Source organism: Haliotis cracherodii, unplaced genomic scaffold, assembly GCF_022045235.1.
Source record: "Haliotis cracherodii isolate W230 unplaced genomic scaffold, xgHalCrac1.p SCAF_15, whole genome shotgun sequence".
NCBI classification, from domain to species: Eukaryota; Metazoa; Mollusca; class Gastropoda; order Lepetellida; family Haliotidae; genus Haliotis; species Haliotis cracherodii.
In genome coordinates, this window is record NW_027266270.1 from 13,241,686 (window position 1) to 13,263,209 (window position 21,524).

At 39.6% G+C, this 21,524-nt stretch overlaps 3 protein-coding genes across 3 annotated transcripts; all 3 read right to left on the reverse strand.

Moving 5' to 3' along the window:
- Positions 1 to 285: 285 nt before the first annotated feature.
- Positions 286 to 4,869, reverse strand: LOC139461828 (serine-enriched protein-like). Its single transcript, XM_071243308.1, has 6 exons — positions 4,818 to 4,869; positions 1,691 to 1,762; positions 1,290 to 1,506; positions 917 to 1,146; positions 440 to 597; positions 286 to 303 (listed from the first exon to the last, which is right to left on the reverse strand). Exons 1-6 carry the CDS (start codon positions 4,867 to 4,869, stop codon positions 286 to 288), a joined length of 747 nt encoding a protein of 248 aa, XP_071099409.1.
- Positions 4,870 to 9,890: 5,021 nt separating this feature from the next.
- On the reverse strand, positions 9,891 to 14,485 carry LOC139461829 (serine-enriched protein-like). Its single transcript, XM_071243310.1, has 6 exons — positions 14,434 to 14,485; positions 11,286 to 11,357; positions 10,890 to 11,106; positions 10,522 to 10,751; positions 10,045 to 10,202; positions 9,891 to 9,908 (listed from the first exon to the last, which is right to left on the reverse strand). The coding sequence occupies exons 1-6, from the start codon at positions 14,483 to 14,485 to the stop codon at positions 9,891 to 9,893; spliced, it is 747 nt and encodes a 248-aa protein (XP_071099411.1).
- Positions 14,486 to 19,357: 4,872 nt separating this feature from the next.
- On the reverse strand, positions 19,358 to 21,271 carry LOC139461532 (serine-enriched protein-like). The gene is made up of 6 exons (XM_071243016.1): positions 21,220 to 21,271; positions 20,774 to 20,845; positions 20,373 to 20,589; positions 20,007 to 20,236; positions 19,512 to 19,669; positions 19,358 to 19,375 (listed from the first exon to the last, which is right to left on the reverse strand). The coding sequence occupies exons 1-6, from the start codon at positions 21,269 to 21,271 to the stop codon at positions 19,358 to 19,360; spliced, it is 747 nt and encodes a 248-aa protein (XP_071099117.1).
- Positions 21,272 to 21,524: the final 253 nt, after the last annotated feature.

The following is a 21,524-nucleotide window of genomic DNA, read 5'->3' on the forward strand; positions in this document are numbered from 1 at the left end:
ATAATGTTTAAGATATGTTTGTGTGTATTTTAATCCAGGAAGAGGTCAACATGACCTTTGTTCTATCAGCTCCATACTAAAATAACTCAATATCGTAAACCATATGTAATTTTACGATATTCGTCAGGTTCATTTCAGGTTACTGAAATCACATCACAATCACATTCACCACGAATTATTTGCAAATTATGACACAACATTTTATTTCAGTAATATGTACAATTTCAGCACTACGTGGCATACTTCACGGGAGGAATAGCACAGTACAGGAAGCTGTAGAGTCTGCTATCGCATCTTGGATATCTGCAAAACAATCGAATATGTCAGATGTTACACAAGTTCGAAGACATGCAGTGGGTTTATGGTTTTTTAAATATTTTTTCTCAGTTCAAGATCTTCATTCGGTTCTCATCACAGGCATCAGATATTAGTTACTCACCATCTGAAGGAACAGTTTCACCTGTGGTCGTTTCCTGTACGGAGAACCAGACTTGAGAAGTTCAGGAAGTGTTTCGGCTGTGATGCATCTGGCTACAAACTCCCAACAAGCCTTGCGCAGATCTTCCAACTGGTACTCAGTGGAGGCACATATTAAACCTAAAAGAAAATAGTTTTGTATTAAATAATGTACAGTGTTATCGACGCAAAGGTCACTGTAAAAACCCAAAGGTCACTCAGTAGGAACTACTTTGAGACACTATACACAACAACCAACAAGTCACGTTTGTTCACTATTGACCGACAATTTCACTTTTTCAAACGCGATTCAAGGTACTTTTAAATATAAATTGCGCCTTAAATATCCTTGTGTGTTTCTGCATTGCATATTAATACGAATAAAAGTTATGCATATGGAACCTCCTCCAATCTCTCTTTTAACAACGTGAATACATATAGTACAGTCACCAGAACTTACCTATGACAGTGTCTGTCGTCACAGCCACGTGACCTAGGTGAATGAATGACACAACCCTCCTGAATACTTCGTGGTCGTAGTCGGGAACAGGGATGAAGATGTGGTTGTCTCCGGCGTGACAAGCTTGAGTTGAAGGCACGGATTCGCCTTTCGCCCTTTTCTTGAAGAGAGAGAACACGCCCCTCTTAGTGCGTGCTTTCTTCTTTGAGAGAAATAGTTCATAGAAGAATCTGCAATCCAATACGAAAAAGGTATCGATATTATATTCTTCAATATTGCCTATATTAATAACAAAATATTATGATATTTTACGGTACATCAGTCACTCTCACATTTTCCAGCCACAGACTAAAAACTCTTTCTTGAAACTCACCTTGATCGTGACCCCATGACCGCCTGCAATCCATAAACTGGTTCCTTCATTTTGCCAGCAAGGAATGTGACGTCACACATTTCCTTCACGCAAAGGATGTACTCCAGCGTGTGGATGAGCGGTTTCGTGTTCTCAAACACCACTCCGCCGTCGTCAACGTCGTTCAGATCATGCGGGCTGCTGGCACGGGAACTATAGCCAGACGTGGCTGAAGACCCTGAAGGAAAAATGAGTTTTTATTGAAACTGGAATAAAACGAGATATATTGTTGAAAGTGTGTACTCTACGTCCATTAAGCGTGTACAGAAATTTATTATGATCGTAGATCCCAGATGAAACTAATCATTCTTGATGTTTGTCACACCGTTTCTCGTATAAGAAAAATATTTGCAGACTCTTACCATCTGAGTACGATTCATCATCGGAGGAGTAAGCATCGTTCACAAAAGCAATACGGCGCCCGTTTCTGGAATCTGAGGCATAAAACAAAGAGTAAGAAATGGTGAAATGATGCAATTTGGATCCAACTGTACCTCATTTTATTGATATGAACTGTAAACGATTGTATTGTAGGGAATTCCCAGGGGTTTCCCTGGGAATGTGGAAGTAGTCCGCCAGTGCTTACGTCATTTCAAGAACACGATCTCGTGAAAAACGTATGAACGTCAAATTGTACTTACTTACTTACTTACTTTGGAGATTTAACGTGCGCTTTCCGACTGATGCATATTTCGCACACGGGCCCGGCCAGGCCCTTTGTTTCCGAAAGGGGCGAGGGTGGTCTGTGCAACCCAAGAGGGGGCTTTAGGGGTTGCTTATATAGAATTGGGGAATTTTGAGATTTGGGATAGATGCCGATGGGGTTGGGGAGGAGAACTAAGGGAGCTGGGTATGGTGGATGATTGTTTGTTTATGTGATTTTGATTTGGTAGGTTATTATGGTTTTAGATGCGTTTTATTAGTTCCGTTTTTATTAAGAATACGCCTAAGGCCTTGAAGTTTTCTAGTTTATTTTGTGGGTTTAGTATTGCTTCTAGAGTGAGAGCCTTGTTTAGATTGAGGGTGGTTTGTAATGCGGTTCGATGTGTTAGGTAGTGTGTGCAGTGGATGAGTGCGTGTTCTGGGGTTTCTAGTTGTTTGCAGTGTGGGCAGTTACCTGTAGTGTGTTTTTTTTAATTTTTTAGGTGGTTATTTAGGTTGGTGTGTCCTGTTTGGAGTTTAGTGATTACTCTGTCGATTTTTTTGGATGGATGGAGAATTTTTGGTTTGGTTAGTGGTTTGCTGAGCACTTTTTTGATTTGGCTATTTGAGTTTAGATATAGGTTATGCCATTTTTTGTGATTTTTTGCTTGTTTACACTTTTAATTTCTGATTTTGAGATGGGTAAGTTTAAGCTTATTTCTGGGATTTTGAGGGATAGTTTAGCTGCTTTATCGGCGTTTTCATTACCGTATATTCCTACGTGGGCGGGTATCCACAAGAAGGTTATTTGTTTGCCTGCCTTAGTTAGGTCGTTGGAGCTTTTAAGTATTTGATTTAATAATTTAGGTCGGTTTTTGGTATTTTTGTTTTGGAGGGCTTGCAGTCCACTTAGGGAGTCGGTAAGATTTTTTTGTGTTTTTTGGATTCTTGATTATAGAGGGCTGAGGCCATGCCCATTAGTTCTGCCGTGAATATTGATTGGTTGTTTGGGAGTCGGAAGGATTGTGTGGTTGTAGTTGGTTGTGTGGTATGGACTCCGAAACCTGTGTGTTTGGAGGTCGGATTTGAGGATCCGTCCGTGTAAATGTGACACCAATTTGGCCAATTTTCGTGTATGTATGCTAGTGTGGTAGTTTTAGCTATGTTTGGGTCGGTTTGTTTATTTATTTGGCTAGCTAGTGTTGTGTCTATTTTGGGTATTTTAAGTTTAGGGGTGAAGATATTTGATTGTTTGCAGTTTTGTTTAAGATTTTTAATTTGGTGTTCATTTAGGTAGTTTGTTATTCTTTGGGATATTGGGGTAAGTAAGGGGTGTTTATGGTTTTTGGGGCTGATGTTTTGGTTTATTAAGTTTTGGATGAGAGGGTTTGATTGGGACGCGGCCCAGAAATTTAAGCTTAGCTGTTCCCTGCGTAGACTTAGTGGCATTTCTCCTGTTAAGGCCTGAAGTGAGGTGTAGGAGGTGCCATGTTGGGTGCGTGTAATTAGTTTGAGAGCCTGATATTGTATTGAGTCAAGTTTTTTAGATAGAGAGTTGTTTAGGGTGTTGTATATGGCGCAGCCGTAGTCTAGTTTTGATCTAATTAGTGATATGTAGAGAGAGAGGAGGGTATCTTTGGATGCTCCCCAGTTAGAGCCAGTTAGGCATCTTAGGGTGTTTAGGTCTTTACTGCATTTAGTTGTTAGGTTTTGGATGTGAGCATCCCAGGTGAGATGTTCATCGAAAATAAGTCCTAAGAATTTGGTTTGTTTTTGAAATTTGATTGTTTGATTGTTAAGCTGGAGGATTGGGGAGGCGGGCTTCATGTTTTTATGTTTGAATACTATTCCTGTTGTTTTTTCTGAGTTAAGGGAGAAGCCCCATTTGTCAGCCCATTGTTGTATTTTATTAAAAGATTTTTGGAGTAAATTTTGGACCATGTTCATGCTTTTAGTGCGGATCCAGATGGCTCCATCATCCGCGAATTTTGATGTGTTTACTTTAGGGGATAGGCCTCGAATAGATCGTTTATCATTATATTGAAGAGGGTGGGGCTGAGGATACTGCCCTGTGGAGTACCATTTTCTAGGGGACATTGGTCCGATAGAGTTTGGTCTATACCCACGGTTATTTTACGATTGTTTAGGAAGTCCTGGATGTAGTTTATTATCTGACCTTTGAGTCCTATTTTTTTAAGTTTTTGTATTAGCCCATCGTGCCATACCATGTCGAAAGCTTTAGAGAAGTCTAAGAAGATGCCTGTGGTATATTGTTTATTTAGTTGTCCTGTCTTAATATCTTGTTCTAGTCGGGCGAGGTTATCTAGGGTTGAGCGGCCAGGAGTGAAACGGCTTTGATCTGGGTTTATGATGTTATTTTGGGTTAAGTAATGTTGTAATCTATTTTTAGCCATTGATTCCATTACTTTACATAAGTTTGAAGTTAGGGATATTGGTCTATATGAGTTAGCTTGATTAGCTGGTTTATTAGGTTTAGGGATTGGTATGACTAGGGCCTGTTTCCAGGGAGTAGGAACCTGTCCGTTTAGGTAGATGAGATTGTATAGTTTGAGTAGTGCCTGGAGTAGTTTTAGGGGGAGTTTTTTAATTATTTGGTAAGAAGTTAGGTCTAATCCTGGGGCTGTGCCCTTTTTCCTGTTTTGGTCAAATTGTGTCGTTCATATCACTTATGAACGTCAATTTCGCGGTCATGTGACCGACCCCTCGTCCAATGGAAAAGCCATATATCGTGTAAACTTCAAATTAAAAAAATTATTCAGTATTGACATGTGCTAAAATGAAGGATATGTTGAATATGTTCAAATCGGATATCAATAAAGATCTTACCTCGGGATTCAAAAGAAAGCATACTCTCGTACTGGGCATTGTTCGAGTTCATAGTGGAGGCTCTGATTGTCGATGTAAAAAATCGATTACACGTGTCTGATTTCTGAGCTGATATGTCCCCCCAGGTCGATTGCAACATATTTATAATACCCACCAGCAGCAGCCGAGGCGCGTGAGTTCGCTCATCAGTCATGATGCATGACATAACAAGCCATGACTTTTGTCATGACGTCACGCTGGCGTGAGTGCAGTTTACACCTGATTGCCGCTAAGCACAGTGGTAAGTTGTGATAGTCTGCAGCTGTTTCCGTTGTTTATTTATCTATCAAATAGTCTTTCTGATAACATCTCAGCAACTTGTGTGGTGACAGGTGAGTGGTGACGGTGTCTGTCGTTGTCCAAATGATGAGAGTACAGATGAACACGTACCGTGTCAAGATGGAACATTACTGGTATGGTTATTCTCACTTGTCGAGTTACCCCCCTTGATGACATTAGCAGATTCGCAAACACCTACCAGCTTTAATAAAAAAAATACGTTTATATATACGTGTGTATAATACAATATATAATACATGATTGTATTTTCCATTAATCACTTATGGTAAAAATGTAAAATTTAATTTGCCAGGGTTATCATTCCCGATGTCAGTACCGTATTGCCTGAATGACGTCAATAAAAGCGACAAAACTCCATATCCAAAAGAAAACCCTGCTAAAACACAGAGTAGATTTCGGCTTCATCTTGTTCATGTATGAGTCACTATCAAATAGTGATGGTGCCAGGTTACAGCGAAAGTTAGGGTGTATCCTACCTCGCAGGTCAAGTAACGCATACATTTCTTATCTCACACCATATCCTGCTGAAAGGAAGAAGGTTTCTACAGTTTGCTGGGTGTATTGTTGTATATGTTACACAGATAATACATGCAACAATATTGTCAGAACGACGTTGTATCATTTGCCAAGACTTCCGTTTAGTGACATTTGAAGAAGGATAGGTCCGTTACAGGGAAACATTGCCCGAGGCAGGTGTTAAGCATGAAAAGCTTTTTACTGACGTGTCAGTATTATAATATGATTTCAGCTATTTACCATGTATCTGTATGTAAAACATACATTTTGATATATTATTAGTGTTTCTTGTCCAGACTTGTGATGTCGCTTAAAACCTTTGCCACACAACACCATGACAGTACGACGAAGTTCTACTGGTCTGTTCCAAACTCTGATATGTACATTTCGAATTTACATAGTACTTGTACATTAATACAAAGATATGGGTCATCTGAAATAATGAATAATGGTCTGCCCGGAAAACGGAAAGCCCGACCACATCAAACCAAAAGACATTAACTTAGGTTACTTGTTGTTACCCGGCCTGACGGTCGGCATTGAAGGGTTACAACAAGGGCGGATCGGCTCGGAGTCGGTATACTGTTTCTGAGTGGGGTACCATGTTAAAACTTCGGCATGGTATCTCAGTGGGCTATGACTCTACAACCGGCATTTGTCAGGAATAGTACAAACACAGAGATCGTGCACGTCGCTGTATAAGTGCAATAATCTAGTGCGACATTAAACCCCACCTCACCTAGACTCGCTTACAATTTCCTCCAAGTCCTGGACCTTGTATGATAACACCTACCCATCATACCTTTCTCCCCATGCACTGAGTTATTGAGTGAAAACATGTCGGAGACGCCATGTCATAGTGATCCTGTATTGCTTCTCGTTGACAAGTATAACATATAACGTCGACGCCAGAGAATAACCAGTCTCGATTATCCGACGAAACAGATTCCTTGTGCTTAATAGGCAAAATATCGGTGACAAATATTTCATGAATGTATCAAGTCAGTGACGCCACCAGTTTGTAGCGAACATATATAATCACAGTGAGACTGTAGCAAGAACGCTTAAAAAAGCCTGTTGGGTTTGCTTTGTAGTCCGATCTATGACTATTTCAACATAATCCGCCAGGACTGTTTCCAGTTATATAGAGATTTATTGTTAAGCGTTGCACCGGGTGCGCTCAGTAAAAATTGCGTAACTGGCATATGCAGACTTAGCGTTAAGTAGGATGTTTGTGCAAATAAAACCCAGAGGAGTGTCTGAATAATCTGCCGGGGAAAAAAAGCATGCACCCATGTTTGATGGTGGCTGAAAATGAAACAATCAAGAAATGGAGTTTCGATGTAGATGTATTTGATATGGGTATCATTGATTACTGGTTATTCTCTGGCGTTGACGAAGGTTTTGAACCTTAAGTTTGAATTGTTTCGGCGACTGTTTTCAACGTAGAAACTTTTCGAAAAAGAATGTAACATCAAATATTGAAGTGTATACTCTTTTGCCCCGCAGTTGATATCAGCACCCGAAGAGTGGAGTCTCTTATTATTCTTACATTTTGCATAGTTTGTTCATAACGAAAAAAACCAACTGAAATTAGAAAAATACATAATCACATTTGACAGAAGCTTTTGGCCGACTCTCATTTACAATTAGGATAAATAATTTTCGTCACCACTGTTCGTAAAAATGGTGAATAATACGTATAAAACTATTTGTTCTAACAACACAAATCAATCAATAATCATTCAGTATCGTTTTGCTACCCGTGAAGATCAGGGATATAATATGTCTTCCAGTAACCCATGCTTGCTGTAAACGGTGACTATGCTTGTCGTAAGTGGCGACTAACGGGTTGAAACATGTTATCGCATCCCAATTGCGCGGATAGATGTTCATGATATCAATCACTGGATTATCTGGCCCAGACTCGATTATTTACAGACCACCGTCATATAGCTGGAATAGTGTTGGAGTGCGGAGTTAAACAAACAAAGAAACGAAGAAACAAATAGCACCATTGTGCAATCGGACTTCCGTGATGGAAGGACCTTGTTTTCTAACTGTTTTATAACTTCTTCTTTTTTCAGCCACCTGCAATGAATTTAAGGTCAATTTGTAAGCCAACTAATACTAATAAAACAGAAGGCCTTGATGTTCAAATGACTTTATTAATCTCAATAGTGATGACGGTGTGGTTCATTTAACCTATTAGTGTATCTTAATTCCTCGTGGATGTAGGAAACATTGTGTCACTATCACTGATCACTGCAGATTAGGTTTATTGAGAAAGAAAACTTTTTACGTATATGTCCAAGAAAATATAGCATGGACTTGTTAAAGATCAAGTAATGACATATAATAAATCTGTCTGCTTTGGGGGCTACATTGCGATCGTGAAAACTGTTTGTTGTTGGTAGTTGGTAGTGGACAGGCACTTCAATATCAGACAGGCCCATACACATCAGTTTATGATCATCTCGTGACACACCAATGCAGCCTACTCAGTATGACTGTCAACTCTTGTTAAAATCTTGTCACTGTTATAAATCATCTAGAGTGTGTACCTGAAGATAGCATTTATGTGGGTGGTAGGGTTACCAAATGGTTATCTGTACCTCAGTGGTGAGATGTGTACATGTACGTCGCAGACATAAAAGATTTGAGCTGCTGGGATATTGCTCGAGTGTGTGGTGTTGTGAGAGGTGAGTGGTGACGGTGTCTGTCGTTGTCCTAGTGACGAGAGTACAGATGAACACGTACCGTGTCAAGAAGCAACATATACTGGTAGGGTTTTCTTACCTGTCGAGTTATCCCCCGAGTTATGATGTCCTTATGAGCAGATTCGCAAACACCTTTCAGCTTTAATAAAAAATGACGTTTTTTTACGTTACAGTTACGATAGAAATACAAGAAGTTACAATGGTAAAAGTTCAGTTCACGACGTCCTATACAATATACAAAACATGTATTTTCCATTAATCACTTATGGTAAAAATATAAAATGCTCAATCCTTTGTGAACGTCGCAGATTTGAGCTATTGCTCGACATAAAAGGAAAGTTGAATTCATCTCTCATACAATAGAGACTTGTACTCTGATTCTAATATCTATATTATATGATGACAGAGATGTGTACGTGTAGGTCGCAGGCATTTGATCTGCTGAGATATTGCTCGACAGGGAAAGTGTTGTGGCGAGTTATTTTCCCACTCTGAATCTAAGATCTAAAATATGAAACAGATGAGGCGTTGTTACAAGCCCTAGTGTTCTCTAATCCTTTGTGTAACTACATGCAATGCAACCCCTAGTGTTAGTTACACTAAGTTACCCTTGTCATGTTTGTACTGTTATATGCGGATTATATTGTTTTGACATCTACGTCCTCCAACAAAGAAAGAAAGAATCTGCAACAGCAGTCCGATTGTTCCTTATTGATTTTTAAAAACAAAATATATTTAAAAACATAATACGAAGTATTCTCAGTTCGACTCGTTTTTAATGATATCTATAACCTAAGGTATTTCCAAATGAATATCAAACATATGATAACATTCACTATGATGCATAGTTTTTTGGCTCCTCGGTTTATGGCCTGTCATTTGTCGCCCTTATGTAGTTTTGTGGATGACATCAAACCTCTGTAGAACGAAGCTGCATACAGTTTTCCATTGCTCTTGTGTATTCAGACTTAGCATTCCAAATAGCATTGACTATTGACATTCATACAGATGATATCTGTCGAGGATGATCTACTCGTAATTCTCGAGGAATGAAAATGTACATCGTTCACCTGTCTCCGTTAAACCACGCTCCCCGAATACTTTGCAATTCAATTTATGCATATTTTTTATCAACCGTCTATGAATATTATCCGCGGACCATATTGCGTAATGTCATTATAATGTTTAAGATATGTTTGTGTGTATTTTAATCCAGGAAGAGGTCAACATGACATGAGTGGGCGGGTCGCGTTGACCTTTGTTCTATCAGCTCCATACTAAAATAACTCAATATCGTAAACCATATGTAATTGTTACGATATTCGTCAGGTTCATTTCAGGTTACTGCCAATCACATTCACCACGAATTATTTGCAAATTATGACACAATGTGGTTTTATATTTAACATTTTATTTCAGTAATATGTACAATTTGAGCACTACGTGACATACTTCACGGGAGGAATAGCACAGTACAGGCAGGAAGCTGTAGAGTCTGCTATCGCATCTTGGATATCTGCAAAACAATAGAATACGTCAGATGTTACACAAGTTCGAAGACATGCAGTGGGTTTATGGGTTTTTAAATATTTTTTCTCAGTTCAAGATCTTCATTCGGTTCTCATCACAGGCATCAGATATTAGTTACTCACCATCTGAAGGAACAGTTTCACCTGTGGTCGTTTCCTGTACGGAGAACCAGACTTGAGAAGTTCAGGAAGTGTTTCGGCTGTGATGCATCTGGCTACGAACTCCCAACAAGCCTTGCGCAGATCTTCCAACTGGTACTCAGTGGAGGCACATATTAAACCTAAAAGAAAATAGTTTTGTATTAAATAATGTACAGTGTTATCGACGCAAAGGTCACTGTAAAAACCCAAAGGTCACTCAGTAGGAACTACTTTGAGACACTATACACAACAACCAACAAGTCACGTTTGTTCACTATTGACCGACAATTTCACTTTTTCAAACGCGATTCAAGGTACTTTTAAATATAAATTGCGCCTTAAATATCCTTGTGTGTTTCTGCATTGCATATTAATACGAATAAAAGTTATGCATATGGAACCTCCTCCAATCTCTCTTTTAACAACGTGAATACATATAGTACAGTCACCAGAACTTACCTATGACAGTGTCTGTCGTCACAGCCACGTGACCTAGGTGAATGAATGACACAACCCTCCTGAATACTTCGTGGTCGTAGTCGGGAACAGGGATGAAGATGTGGTTGTCTCCGGCGTGACAAGCTTGAGTTGAAGGCACGGATTCGCCTTTCGCCCTTTTCTTGAAGAGAGAGAACACGCCCCTCTTAGTGCGTGCTTTCTTCTTTGAGATAAATAGTTCATAGAAGAATCTGCAATCCAATACGAAAAAGGTATCGATATTATATTCTTCAATATTGCCTATATTAATAACAAAATATTATGATATTTTACATCAGTCACTCTCACATTTTCCAGCCACAGACTAAAAACTCTTTCTTGAAACTCACCTTGATCGTGACCCCATGACCGCCTGCAATCCATAAACTGGTTCCTTCATTTTGCCAGCAAGGAATGTGACGTCACACATTTCCTTCACGCAAAGGATGTACTCCAGCGTGTGGATGAGCGGTTTCGTGTTCTCAAACACCACTCCGCCGTCGTCAACGTCGTTCAGATCATGCGGGCTGCTGGCACGGGAACTATAGCCAGACGTGGCTGAAGACCCTGAAGGAAAAATGAGTTTTTATGGAAACTGCAATAAAACGAGATATATTGTTGAAAGTGTGTACTCTACGTCCATTAAGCGTGTACAGAAATTTATTATGATCGTAGATCCCAATCTAATCATTCTTGATGTTTGTCACACCGTTTCTCGTATAAGAAAAATATTTGCAGACTCTTACCATCTGAGTACGATTCATCATCGGAGGAGTAAGCATCGTTCACAAAAGCAATACGGCGCCCGTTTCTGGAATCTGAGGCATAAAACAAAGAGTAAGAAATGGTGAAATGATGCAATTTGGATCCAACTGTACCTCATTTTATTGATATGAACTGTAAACGATTGTATTGTAGGGAATTCCCAGGGGTTTCCCTGGGAATGTGGAAGTAGTCCGTCAGTGCTTACGTCATTTCAAGAACACGATCTCGTGAAAAACGTATGAACGTCAAATTGTACTTACTTACTTACTTTGGAGATTTAACGTGCGCTTTCCGACTGATGCGTATTTCGCACACGGGCCCGGCCAGGCCATTTAATGTGTTTCCGAAAGGGGCGAGGGTGGTCTGTGCAACCCAAGAGGGGGCTTTAGGGGTTGCTTATATAGAATTTGGGAATTTTGAGATTTGGGATAGATGCCGATGGGGTTGGGGAGGAGAACTAAGGGAGCTGGGTATGGTGGATGATTGTTTGTTTATGTGATTTTGATTTGGTAGGTTATTATGGTTTTAGATGCGTTTTATTAGTTCCGTTTTGATTAAGAATACGCCTAAGGCCTTGAAGTTTTCTAGTTTATTTTGTGGGTTTAGTATTGCTTCTAGAGTGAGAGCCTTGTTTAGATTGAGGGTGGTTTGTAATGCGGTTCGATGTGTTAGGTAGTGTGTGCAGTGGATGAGTGCGTGTTCTGGGGTTTCTAGTTGTTTGCAGTGTGGGCAGTTACCTGTAGTGTGTTTTTTTTATTTTTTTAGGTGGTTATTTAGGTTGGTGTGTCCTGTTTGGAGTTTAGTGATTACTCTGTCGATTTTTTTGGATGGATGGAGAATTTTTGGTTTGGTTAGTGGTTTGCTGGCACTTTTTTGATTTGGCTATTTGAGTTTAGATATAGGTTATGCCATTTTTTTGTGATTTTTTGCTTGTTTACACTTTTAATTTCTGATTTTGAGATGGGTAAGTTTAAGCTTATTTCTGGGATTTTGAGGGATAGTTTAGCTGCTTTATCGGCGTTTTCATTACCGTATATTCCTACGTGGGCGTGTATCCACAAGAAGGTTATTTGTTTGCCTGCCTTAGTTAGGTCGTTGGAGCTTTTAAGTATTTGATTTAATAATTTAGGTCGGTTTTTGGTATTTTTGTTTTGGAGGGCTTGCAGTCCACTTAGGGAGTCGGTAAGTATTAGGATTTTTTTGTGTTTTTTGGATTCTTGATTATAGAGGGCTGAGGCCATGCCCATTAGTTCTGCCGTGAATATAGATTGGTTGTTAGGGAGTCGGTAAGATTATGTGGATATAACTGGTTGTGTGGTATGGACTCCGAAACCTGTGTGTTTGGAGGTCGGATTTGAGGATCCGTCCGTGTAAATGTGACACCAATTTGGCCAATTTTCGAGTATGTATGCTAGTGTGGTAGTTTTAGCTATGTTTGGGTCGGTTTGTTTATTTATTTGGCTAGCTAGTGTTGTGTCTGTTTTGGGTATTTTAAGTTTAGGGGTGAAGATATTTGATTGTTTGCAGTTTTGTTTAAGATTTTTAATTTGGTGTTCATTTAGGTAGTTTGTTATTCTTTGGGATATTGGGGTAAGTAAGGGGTGTTTACGAGCTAGAGCTTGGTTTTTGGGGCTGATGTTTTGGTTTATTAAGTTTTTGATGAGAGGGTTTGATTGGGACGCGGCCCAGAAATTTAAGCTTAGCTGTTCCCTGCGTAGACTTAGTGGCATTTCTCCTGTTAAGGCCTGAAGTGAGGTGTAGGAGGTGCCATGTTGGGTGCGTGTAATTAGTTTGAGAGCCTGATATTGTATTGAGTCAAGTTTTTTAGATAGAGAGTTGTTTAGGGTGTTGTATATGGCGCAGCCGTAGTCTAGTTTTGATCTAATTAGTGATATGTAGAGAGAGAGGAGGGTATCTTTGGATGCTCCCCAGTTAGAGCCAGTTAGGCATCTTAGGGTGTTTAGGTCTTTACTGCATTTAGTTGTTAGGTTTTGGATGTGAGCATCCCAGGTGAGATGTTCATCGAAAATAAGTCCTAAGAATTTGGTTTGTTTTTGAAATTTGATTGTTTGATTGTTAAGCTGGAGGATTGGGGAGGCGGGCTTCATGTTTTTATGTTTGAATACTATTCCTGTTGTTTTTTCTGAGTTAAGGGAGAAGCCCCATTTGTCAGCCCATTGTTGTATTTTATTAAAAGATTTTTGGAGTAAATTTTGAACCATGTTCATGCTTTTAGTGCGGATCCAGATGGCTCCATCATCCGCGAATTTTGATGTGTTTACTTTAGGGGATAGGCCCTCGAATAGATCGTTTATCATTATATTGAAGAGGGTGGGGCTGAGGATACTGCCCTGTGGAGTACCATTTTCTAGGGGACATTGGTCCGATAGAGTTTGGTCTATACCCACGGTTATTTTACGATTGTTTAGGAAGTCCTGGATGTAGTTTATTATCTGACCTTTGAGTCCTATTTTTTTAAGTTTTTGTATTAGCCCATCGTGCCATACCATGTCGAAAGCTTTAGAGAAGTCTAAGAAGATGCCTGTGGTATATTGTTTATTTAGTTGTCCTGTCTTAATATCTTGTTCTAGTCGGGCGAGGTTATCTAGGGTTGAGCGGCCAGGAGTGAAACGGCTTTGATCTGGGTTTATGATGTTATTTTGGGTTAAGTAATGTTGTAATCTATTTTTAGCCATTGATTCCATTACTTTACATAAGTTTGAAGTTAGGGATATTGGTCTATATGAGTTAGCTTGATTAGCTGGTTTATTAGGTTTAGGGATTGGTATGACTAGGGCCTGTTTCCAGGGAGTAGGAACCTGTCCGTTTAGGTAGATGAGATTGTATAGTTTGAGTAGTGCCTGGAGTAGTTTTAGGGGGAGTTTTTTAATTATTTGGTAAGAAGTTAGGTCTAATCCTGGGGCTGTGCCCTTTTTCCTGTTTTGGTCAAATTGTGTCGTTCATATCACTTATGAACGTCAATTTCGCGGTCATGTGACCGATCCCTCGTCCAATGGAAAAGCCATATATCGTGTAAACTTCAAATTAAAAAAATTATTCAGTATTGACATGTGCTAAAATGAAGGATATGTTGAATATGTTCAAATCGGATATCAATAAAGATCTTACCTCGGGATTCAAAAGAACGCATACTCTCGTACTGGGCATTGTTCGAGTTCATAGTGGAGGCTCTGATTGTCGATGTAAAAAATCGATTACACGTGTCTGATTTCTGAGCTGATATGTCCCCCCAGGTCGATTGCAACATATTTATAATACCCACCAGCAGCAGCCGAGGCGCGTGAGTTCGCTCATCAGTCATGATGCATGACATAACAAGCCATGACTTTTGTCATGACGTCACGCTGGCGTGAGTGCAGTTTACACCTGATTGCCGCTAAGCACAGTGGTAAGTTGTGATATTCTGCAGCTGTTTCCGTTGTTTATTTATCTATCAAATTGTCTTTCTGATAACATCTCAGCAACTTGTGTGGTGACAGGTGAGTGGTGACGGTGTCTGTCGTTGTCCAAATGATGAGAGTACAGATGAACACGTACCGTGTCAAGATGGAACATAACTGGTATGGTTATTCTCACTTGTCGAGTTACCCCCCTTGATGACATTAGCAGATTTGCAAACACCTACCAGCTTTAATAAAAAAAATACGTTTATATATACGTGTGTATAATACAATATATAATACATGATTGTATTTTCCATTAATCACTTATGGTAAAAATGTAAAATTTAATTTGCCAGGGTTATCATTCCCGATGTCAGTACCGTATTGCCTGAATGACGTCAATAAAAGCCACAAAACTCCATATCCCAAAGAAAACCCTGCTAAAATACAGAGTAGATTTCGGCTTCATCTTGTTCATGTATGAGTCACTATCAAATAGTGATGGTGCCAGGTTACAGCGAAAGTTAGGGTGTATCCTACCTCGCAGGTCAAGTAACGCATACATTTCTTATCTCACACCATATCCTGCTGAAAGGAAGAAGGTTTCTACAGTTTGCTGGTTGTATTGTTGTATACGTTACACAGATAATACATGCAACAATATTGTCAGAACGACGTTGTATCATTTGCCAAGACTTCCGTTTAGTGACATTTGAAGAAGGATAGGTCCGTTACAGGGAAACATTGCCCGAGGCAGGTGTTAAGCATGAAAAGCTTTTTACTGACGTGTCAGTATTATAATATGATTTCAGCTATTTACCATGTATCTGTATGTAAAACATACATTTTGATATATTATTAGTGTTTCTTGTCCAGACTTGTGATGTCGCTTAAAACCTTTGCCACACAACACCATGACAGTACGACGAAGTTCTACTGGTCTGTTCCAAACTCTGATATGTACATTTCGAATTTACATAGTACTTGTACATTAATACAAAGATATGGGTCATCTGAAATAATGAATAATGGTCTGCCCGGAAAACGGAAAGCCCGACCACATCAAACCAATAGACGTTAACTTAGGTTACTGGTTGTTACCCGGCCTGACAGTCGGCATTGGAGGGTTACAACAAGGGCGGATCGGCTCGGAGTCGGTATACTGTTTCTGAGTGGGGTACCATGTTAAAACTTCGGCATGGTATCTCAGTGGGCTATGACTCTACAACCGGCATTTGTCAGGAATAGTACAAACACAGAGATCGTGCACGTCGCTGTATAAGTGCAATAATCTAGTGCGACATTAAACCCCACCTCACCTAGACTCGCTTACAATTTCCTCCAAGTCCTGGACCTTGTATGATAACACCTACCCATCATACCTTTCTCCCCATGCACTGAGTTATTGGGTGAAAACATGTCGGAGACGCCATGTCATAGTGATCCTGTATTGCGGTGACGAGACGGTGTTTTTTGTAGTCTTAACAGAACAACTCACGGGTTTGCGTGATATTTCATCTATAGATTATAGCTTGAATTGCTTCTCGTTGACAAGTATAACATATAACGTCGACGCCAGAGAATAACCAGTCTCGATTATCCGACGAAACAGATTCCTTGTGCTTAATAGGCAAAATATCGGTGACAAATATATCATGAATGTATCAAGTCAGTGACGCCACCAGTTTGTAGCGAACATATATAATCACAGTGAGACTGTAGCAAGAACGCTTAAAAAAGCCTGTTGGGTTTGCTTTGTAGTCCGATCTATGACTATTTCAACATAATCCGCCAGGACTGTTTCCAGTTATATAGAGATTTATTGTTAAGCGTTGCACCGGGTGCGCTCAGTAAAAATTGCGTAACTGGCATATGCAGACTTAGCGTTAAGTAGGATGTTTGTGCAAATAAAACCCAGAGGAGTGTCTGAATAATCTGCCGGGGAAAAAAAGCATGCACCCATGTTTGATGGTGGCTGAAAATGAAACAATCAAGAAATGGAGTTTCGATGTAGATGTATTTGATATGGGTATCATTGATTACTGGTTATTCTCTGGCGTTGACGAAGGTTTTGAACCTTAAGTTTGAATTGTTTCGGCGACTGTTTTCAACGTAGAAACTTTTCGAAAAAGAATGTAACATCAAATATTGAAGTGTATACTCTTTTGCCCCGCAGTTGATATCAGCACCCGAAGAGTGGAGTCTCTTATTATTCTTACATTTTGCATAGTTTGTTCATAACGAAAAAAACCAACTGAAATTAGAAAAATATATAATCACATTTGACAGAAGCTTTTGGCCGACTCTCATTCACAATTAGGAGAAATAAATTTCGTCACCACTGTTCGTAAAAATGGTGAATAATACGTATAAAACTATTTGTTTTAACAACACAAATCAATCAATAATCATTCAGTATCTTTTTGCTACCCGTGAAGATCAGGGATATAATATGTCTTCCAGTAACCCATGCTTGCTGTAAACGGTGACTATGCTTGTCGTAAGAGGCGACTAACGGGATCGGGTGGTGTGGCTGACTGACTTGGTTGATACATGTTATCGCATCCCAATTGCGCGGATCGATGTTCATGATATCAATCACTGGATTGTCTGGCCCAGACTCGATTATTTACAGACCACCGTCATATAGCTGGAATAGTGTTGGAGTGCGGAGTTAAACAAACAAAGAAACGAAGAAACAAATAGCACCATTGTGCAATCGAACTTACGTAGAAAATATAGCATGGACTTGTTAAAGATGAAGTAATGACATATAATAAATCTGTCTGCTTTGGGGGCTACATTGCGATCGTGAAAACTGTTTGTTGCTGGTAGTTGGTAGTGGACAGGCACTTCAATATCAGACAGGCCCATACACATCAGTTTATGATCATCTCGTGACACACCAATGCAGCCTACTCAGTATGACTGTCAACTCTTGTTAAAATCTTGTCACTGTTATAAATCATCTAGAGTGTGTACCTGAAGATAGCATTTATGTGGGTGGTAGGGTTACCAAATGGTTATCTGTACCTCAGTGGTGAGATGTGTACATGTACGTCGCAGACATAAAAGATTTGAGCTGCTGGGATATTGCTCGAGTGTGTGGTGTTGTGAGAGGTGAGTGGTGACGGTGTCTGTCGTTGTCCTAGTGACGAGAGTACAGATGAACACGTACCGTGTCAAGAAGCAACATATACTGGTAGGGTTATTCTCACTTGTAGAGTTATCCCCCGAGTTATGATGTCCTTATGAGCAGATTCGCAAACACCTTTCAGCTTTAATAAAAAATGACGTTTTTTATGCATATCTTTTCTATTCGACGTTACAGTTACGATAGCAATACAAGAAGTTACAATGGTAAAAGTTCAGTTCTATACAATATATAAAACATGTATTTTCCATTAATCACTTATGGTAAAAATATAAAATGCTCAATCCTTTGTGAACGTCGCAGATTTGAGCTATTGCTCGACATAAAAGGAAAGTTGAGAGCTGAATTCATCTCTCATACAATAGAGACTTGTACTCTGATTCTAATATCTATATTATATGATGACAGAGATGTGTACGTGTAGGTAGCAGGCATTTGAACTGCTGAGATATTGCTCGACATAAAGGGAAAGTGTTGTGGCGAGTTATTTTCCAACTCTGGATCTAAAATATGAAACAGATGAGGCGTTGTTACAAGCCCTAGTGTTCAGTAATCCTTTGTGTAACTACATGCAATTCAAACCCTAGTGTTAGTTACACTAAGTTACCCTTGTCATGTTTGTACTGTTATATGCGGATTATACTCTTTTGACATCTACGTCCTCCAACAAAGAAAGAAAGAATCTGCAACAGCAGTCGTGCATTATGCGATTGTTCCTTATTGTTTTTTAAAATCAAAATATATATTTAAAAACATAATACGAAGTATTCTCAGTTCGACTCGTTTTTAATAATATCGATAACCTAAGGTATTTCCAAATGAAAATCAAACATATGATAAAATTCACTGTGATGCATAGTTTTGTGGCTCCTCGGTTTATGGCCGGTCATTTGTCGCCCTTATGTAGTTTTGTGGATGACATCAAACCTCTGTAGAACGAAGCTGCATACAGTTTTCCATTGCTCTTGTGTATTCAGACTTAGCATTCCAAATAGCATTGACTATTGACATTCATACAGATGATATCTGTATAGGATGATCTACTCGTAATTCTCGAGGAATGAAAATGTACATCGTTCACCTGTCTCCGTTAAACCACGCTCCCCGAATACTTTGCAATTCAATTTATGCATATTTTTTATCAACGGACGTCTATGAATATTATCTGCGGACCATATTGCGTAGTGTCATTATAATGTTTAAGATATGTTTGTGTGTATTTTAATCCAGGAAGAGGTCAACATGACATGAGTGGGCGGGTCGCGTTGACCTTTGTTCTATCAGCTCCATACTAAAATAACTCAATATCGTAAACCATATGTAATTGTTACGATATTCGTCAGGTTCATTTCAGGTTACTGCCAATCACATTCACCACGAATTATTTGCAAATTATGACACAACATTTTATTTCAGTAATATGTACAATTTGAGCACTACGTGACATACTTCACGGGAGGAATAGCACAGTACAGGCAGGAAGCTGTAGAGTCTGCTATGGCATCTTGGATATCTGCAAAACAATAGAATACGTAAGATGTTACACAAGTTCGAAGACATGCAGTGGGTTTATGGTTTTTTAAATATTTTTTCTCAGTTCAAGATCTTCATTCGGTTCTCATCACAGGCATCAGATATTAGTTACTCACCATCTGAAGGAACAGTTTCACCTGTGGTCGTTTCCTGTACGGAGAACCAGACTTGAGAAGTTCAGGAAGTGTTTCGGCTGTGATGCATCTGGCTACGAACTCCCAACAAGCCTTGCGCAGATCTTCCAACTGGTACTCAGTGGAGGCACATATTAAACCTAAAAGAAAATAGTTTTGTATTAAATAATGTACAGTGTTATCGACGCAAAGGTCACTGTAAAAACCCAAAGGTCACTCAGTAGGAACTACTTTGAAACACTATACACAACAACCAACAAGGCACGTTTGTTCACTATTTACCGACAATTTCACTTTTTCAAACGCGATTCAAGGTACTTTTAAATATGAATTGCGTGTATAATTGCGCCTTTAATATCCTTGTGTGTTTCTGCATTGCATATTAATACGAATAAAAGTTATGCATATGGAACCTCCTCCAATCTCTCTTTTAACCACGCGAATACACATATGACAGGTACAGTCACCAGAACTTACCTATGACAGTGTCTGTCGTCACAGCCACGTGACCTAGGTGAATGAATGACACAACCCTCCTGAATACTTCGTGGTCGTAGTCGGGAACAGGGATGAAGATGTGGTTGTCTCCGGCGTGACAAGCTTGAGTTGAAGGCACGGATTCGCCTTTCGCCCTTTTCTTGAAGAGAGAGAACACGCCCCTCTTAGTACGTGCTTTCTTCTTTGAGAGAAATAGTTCATAGAAGAATCTGCAATCCAATACGAAATAGGTATCGATATTATATTCTTCAATATTGCCTATATTGATAACAAAATATTATGATATTTTACGGTACATCAGTCACTCTCACATTTTCCAGCCACAGACTCTTTCTTGAAACTCACCTTGATCGTGACCCCATGACCGCCTGCAATCCATAAACTGGTTCCTTCATTTTGCCAGCAAGGAATGTGACGTCACACATTTCCTCCACGCAAAGGATGTACTCGAGCGTGTGGATGAGCGGTTTCGTGTTCTCAAAAACCACTCCGCCGTCGTCAACGTCGCTCAGATCATGCGGGCTGCTGGCGCGGGAACTATATCCAGACGTGGCTGAAGACCCTGAAGGAAAAATGAGTTTTCATTAAAACTGGAATAAAACGAGATTTATTGTTGAAAGTGTGTACTCTAGGTCTATTAAGCGTGTACAGAAATTTATTATGATCGTAGATCCCAGATGAAACACATCATTCTTGATGTTTGTCACACCGTTTCTCGTATAAGAAAAATATTTGCAGACTCTTACCATCTGAGTACGATTCATCATCGGAGGAGTAAGCATCGTTCACAAAAGCAATACGGCGCCCGTTTCTGGAATCTGAGGCATAAAACAAAGAGTAAGAAATGGTGATATGATGCAATTTGGATCCAACTGTACCTCATTTTATTGATATGAACTGTAAACGATTGTATTGTAGGGATTTCCCAGGGGTTTCCCTGGGAATGTGGAAGTAGTCCGCCAGTGCTTACGACATTTCAAGAACACGATCTCGTGAAAAACGTATGAACGTCAAATTGTGTCGTTCATACACTTATGAACGTCAATTTCGCGGACATGTGACCGACCTCTCGTCCAATGGAAAAGCCATATATCGTGTAAACTTCAAATTAAAAAAATATTCAGTATTGACATATGCTAAAATTAAGGATATGTTGAATATGTTTCAAATCGGATATCAATAAAGATCTTACCTCGGGGTTCAAAAGAAAGCATACTCTCGTACTGGGCATTGTTCGAGTTCATAGTGGAGGCTCCGATTGTCGATTTAAAAAATCGATTACACGTGTCTGATTTCTGAGCTGATATGTTCCCCCAGTTACTTACTTACTTACTTACTTTGGAGATTTAACGTGCGCTTTCCGACTGATGCGTATTTCGCACACGGGCCCGGCCAGGCCATTTAATGTGTTTCCGAAAGGGGCGAGGGTGGTCTGTGCAACCCAAGAGGGGGCTTTAGGGGTTGCTTATATAGAATTGGGGAATTTTGGGATTTGGA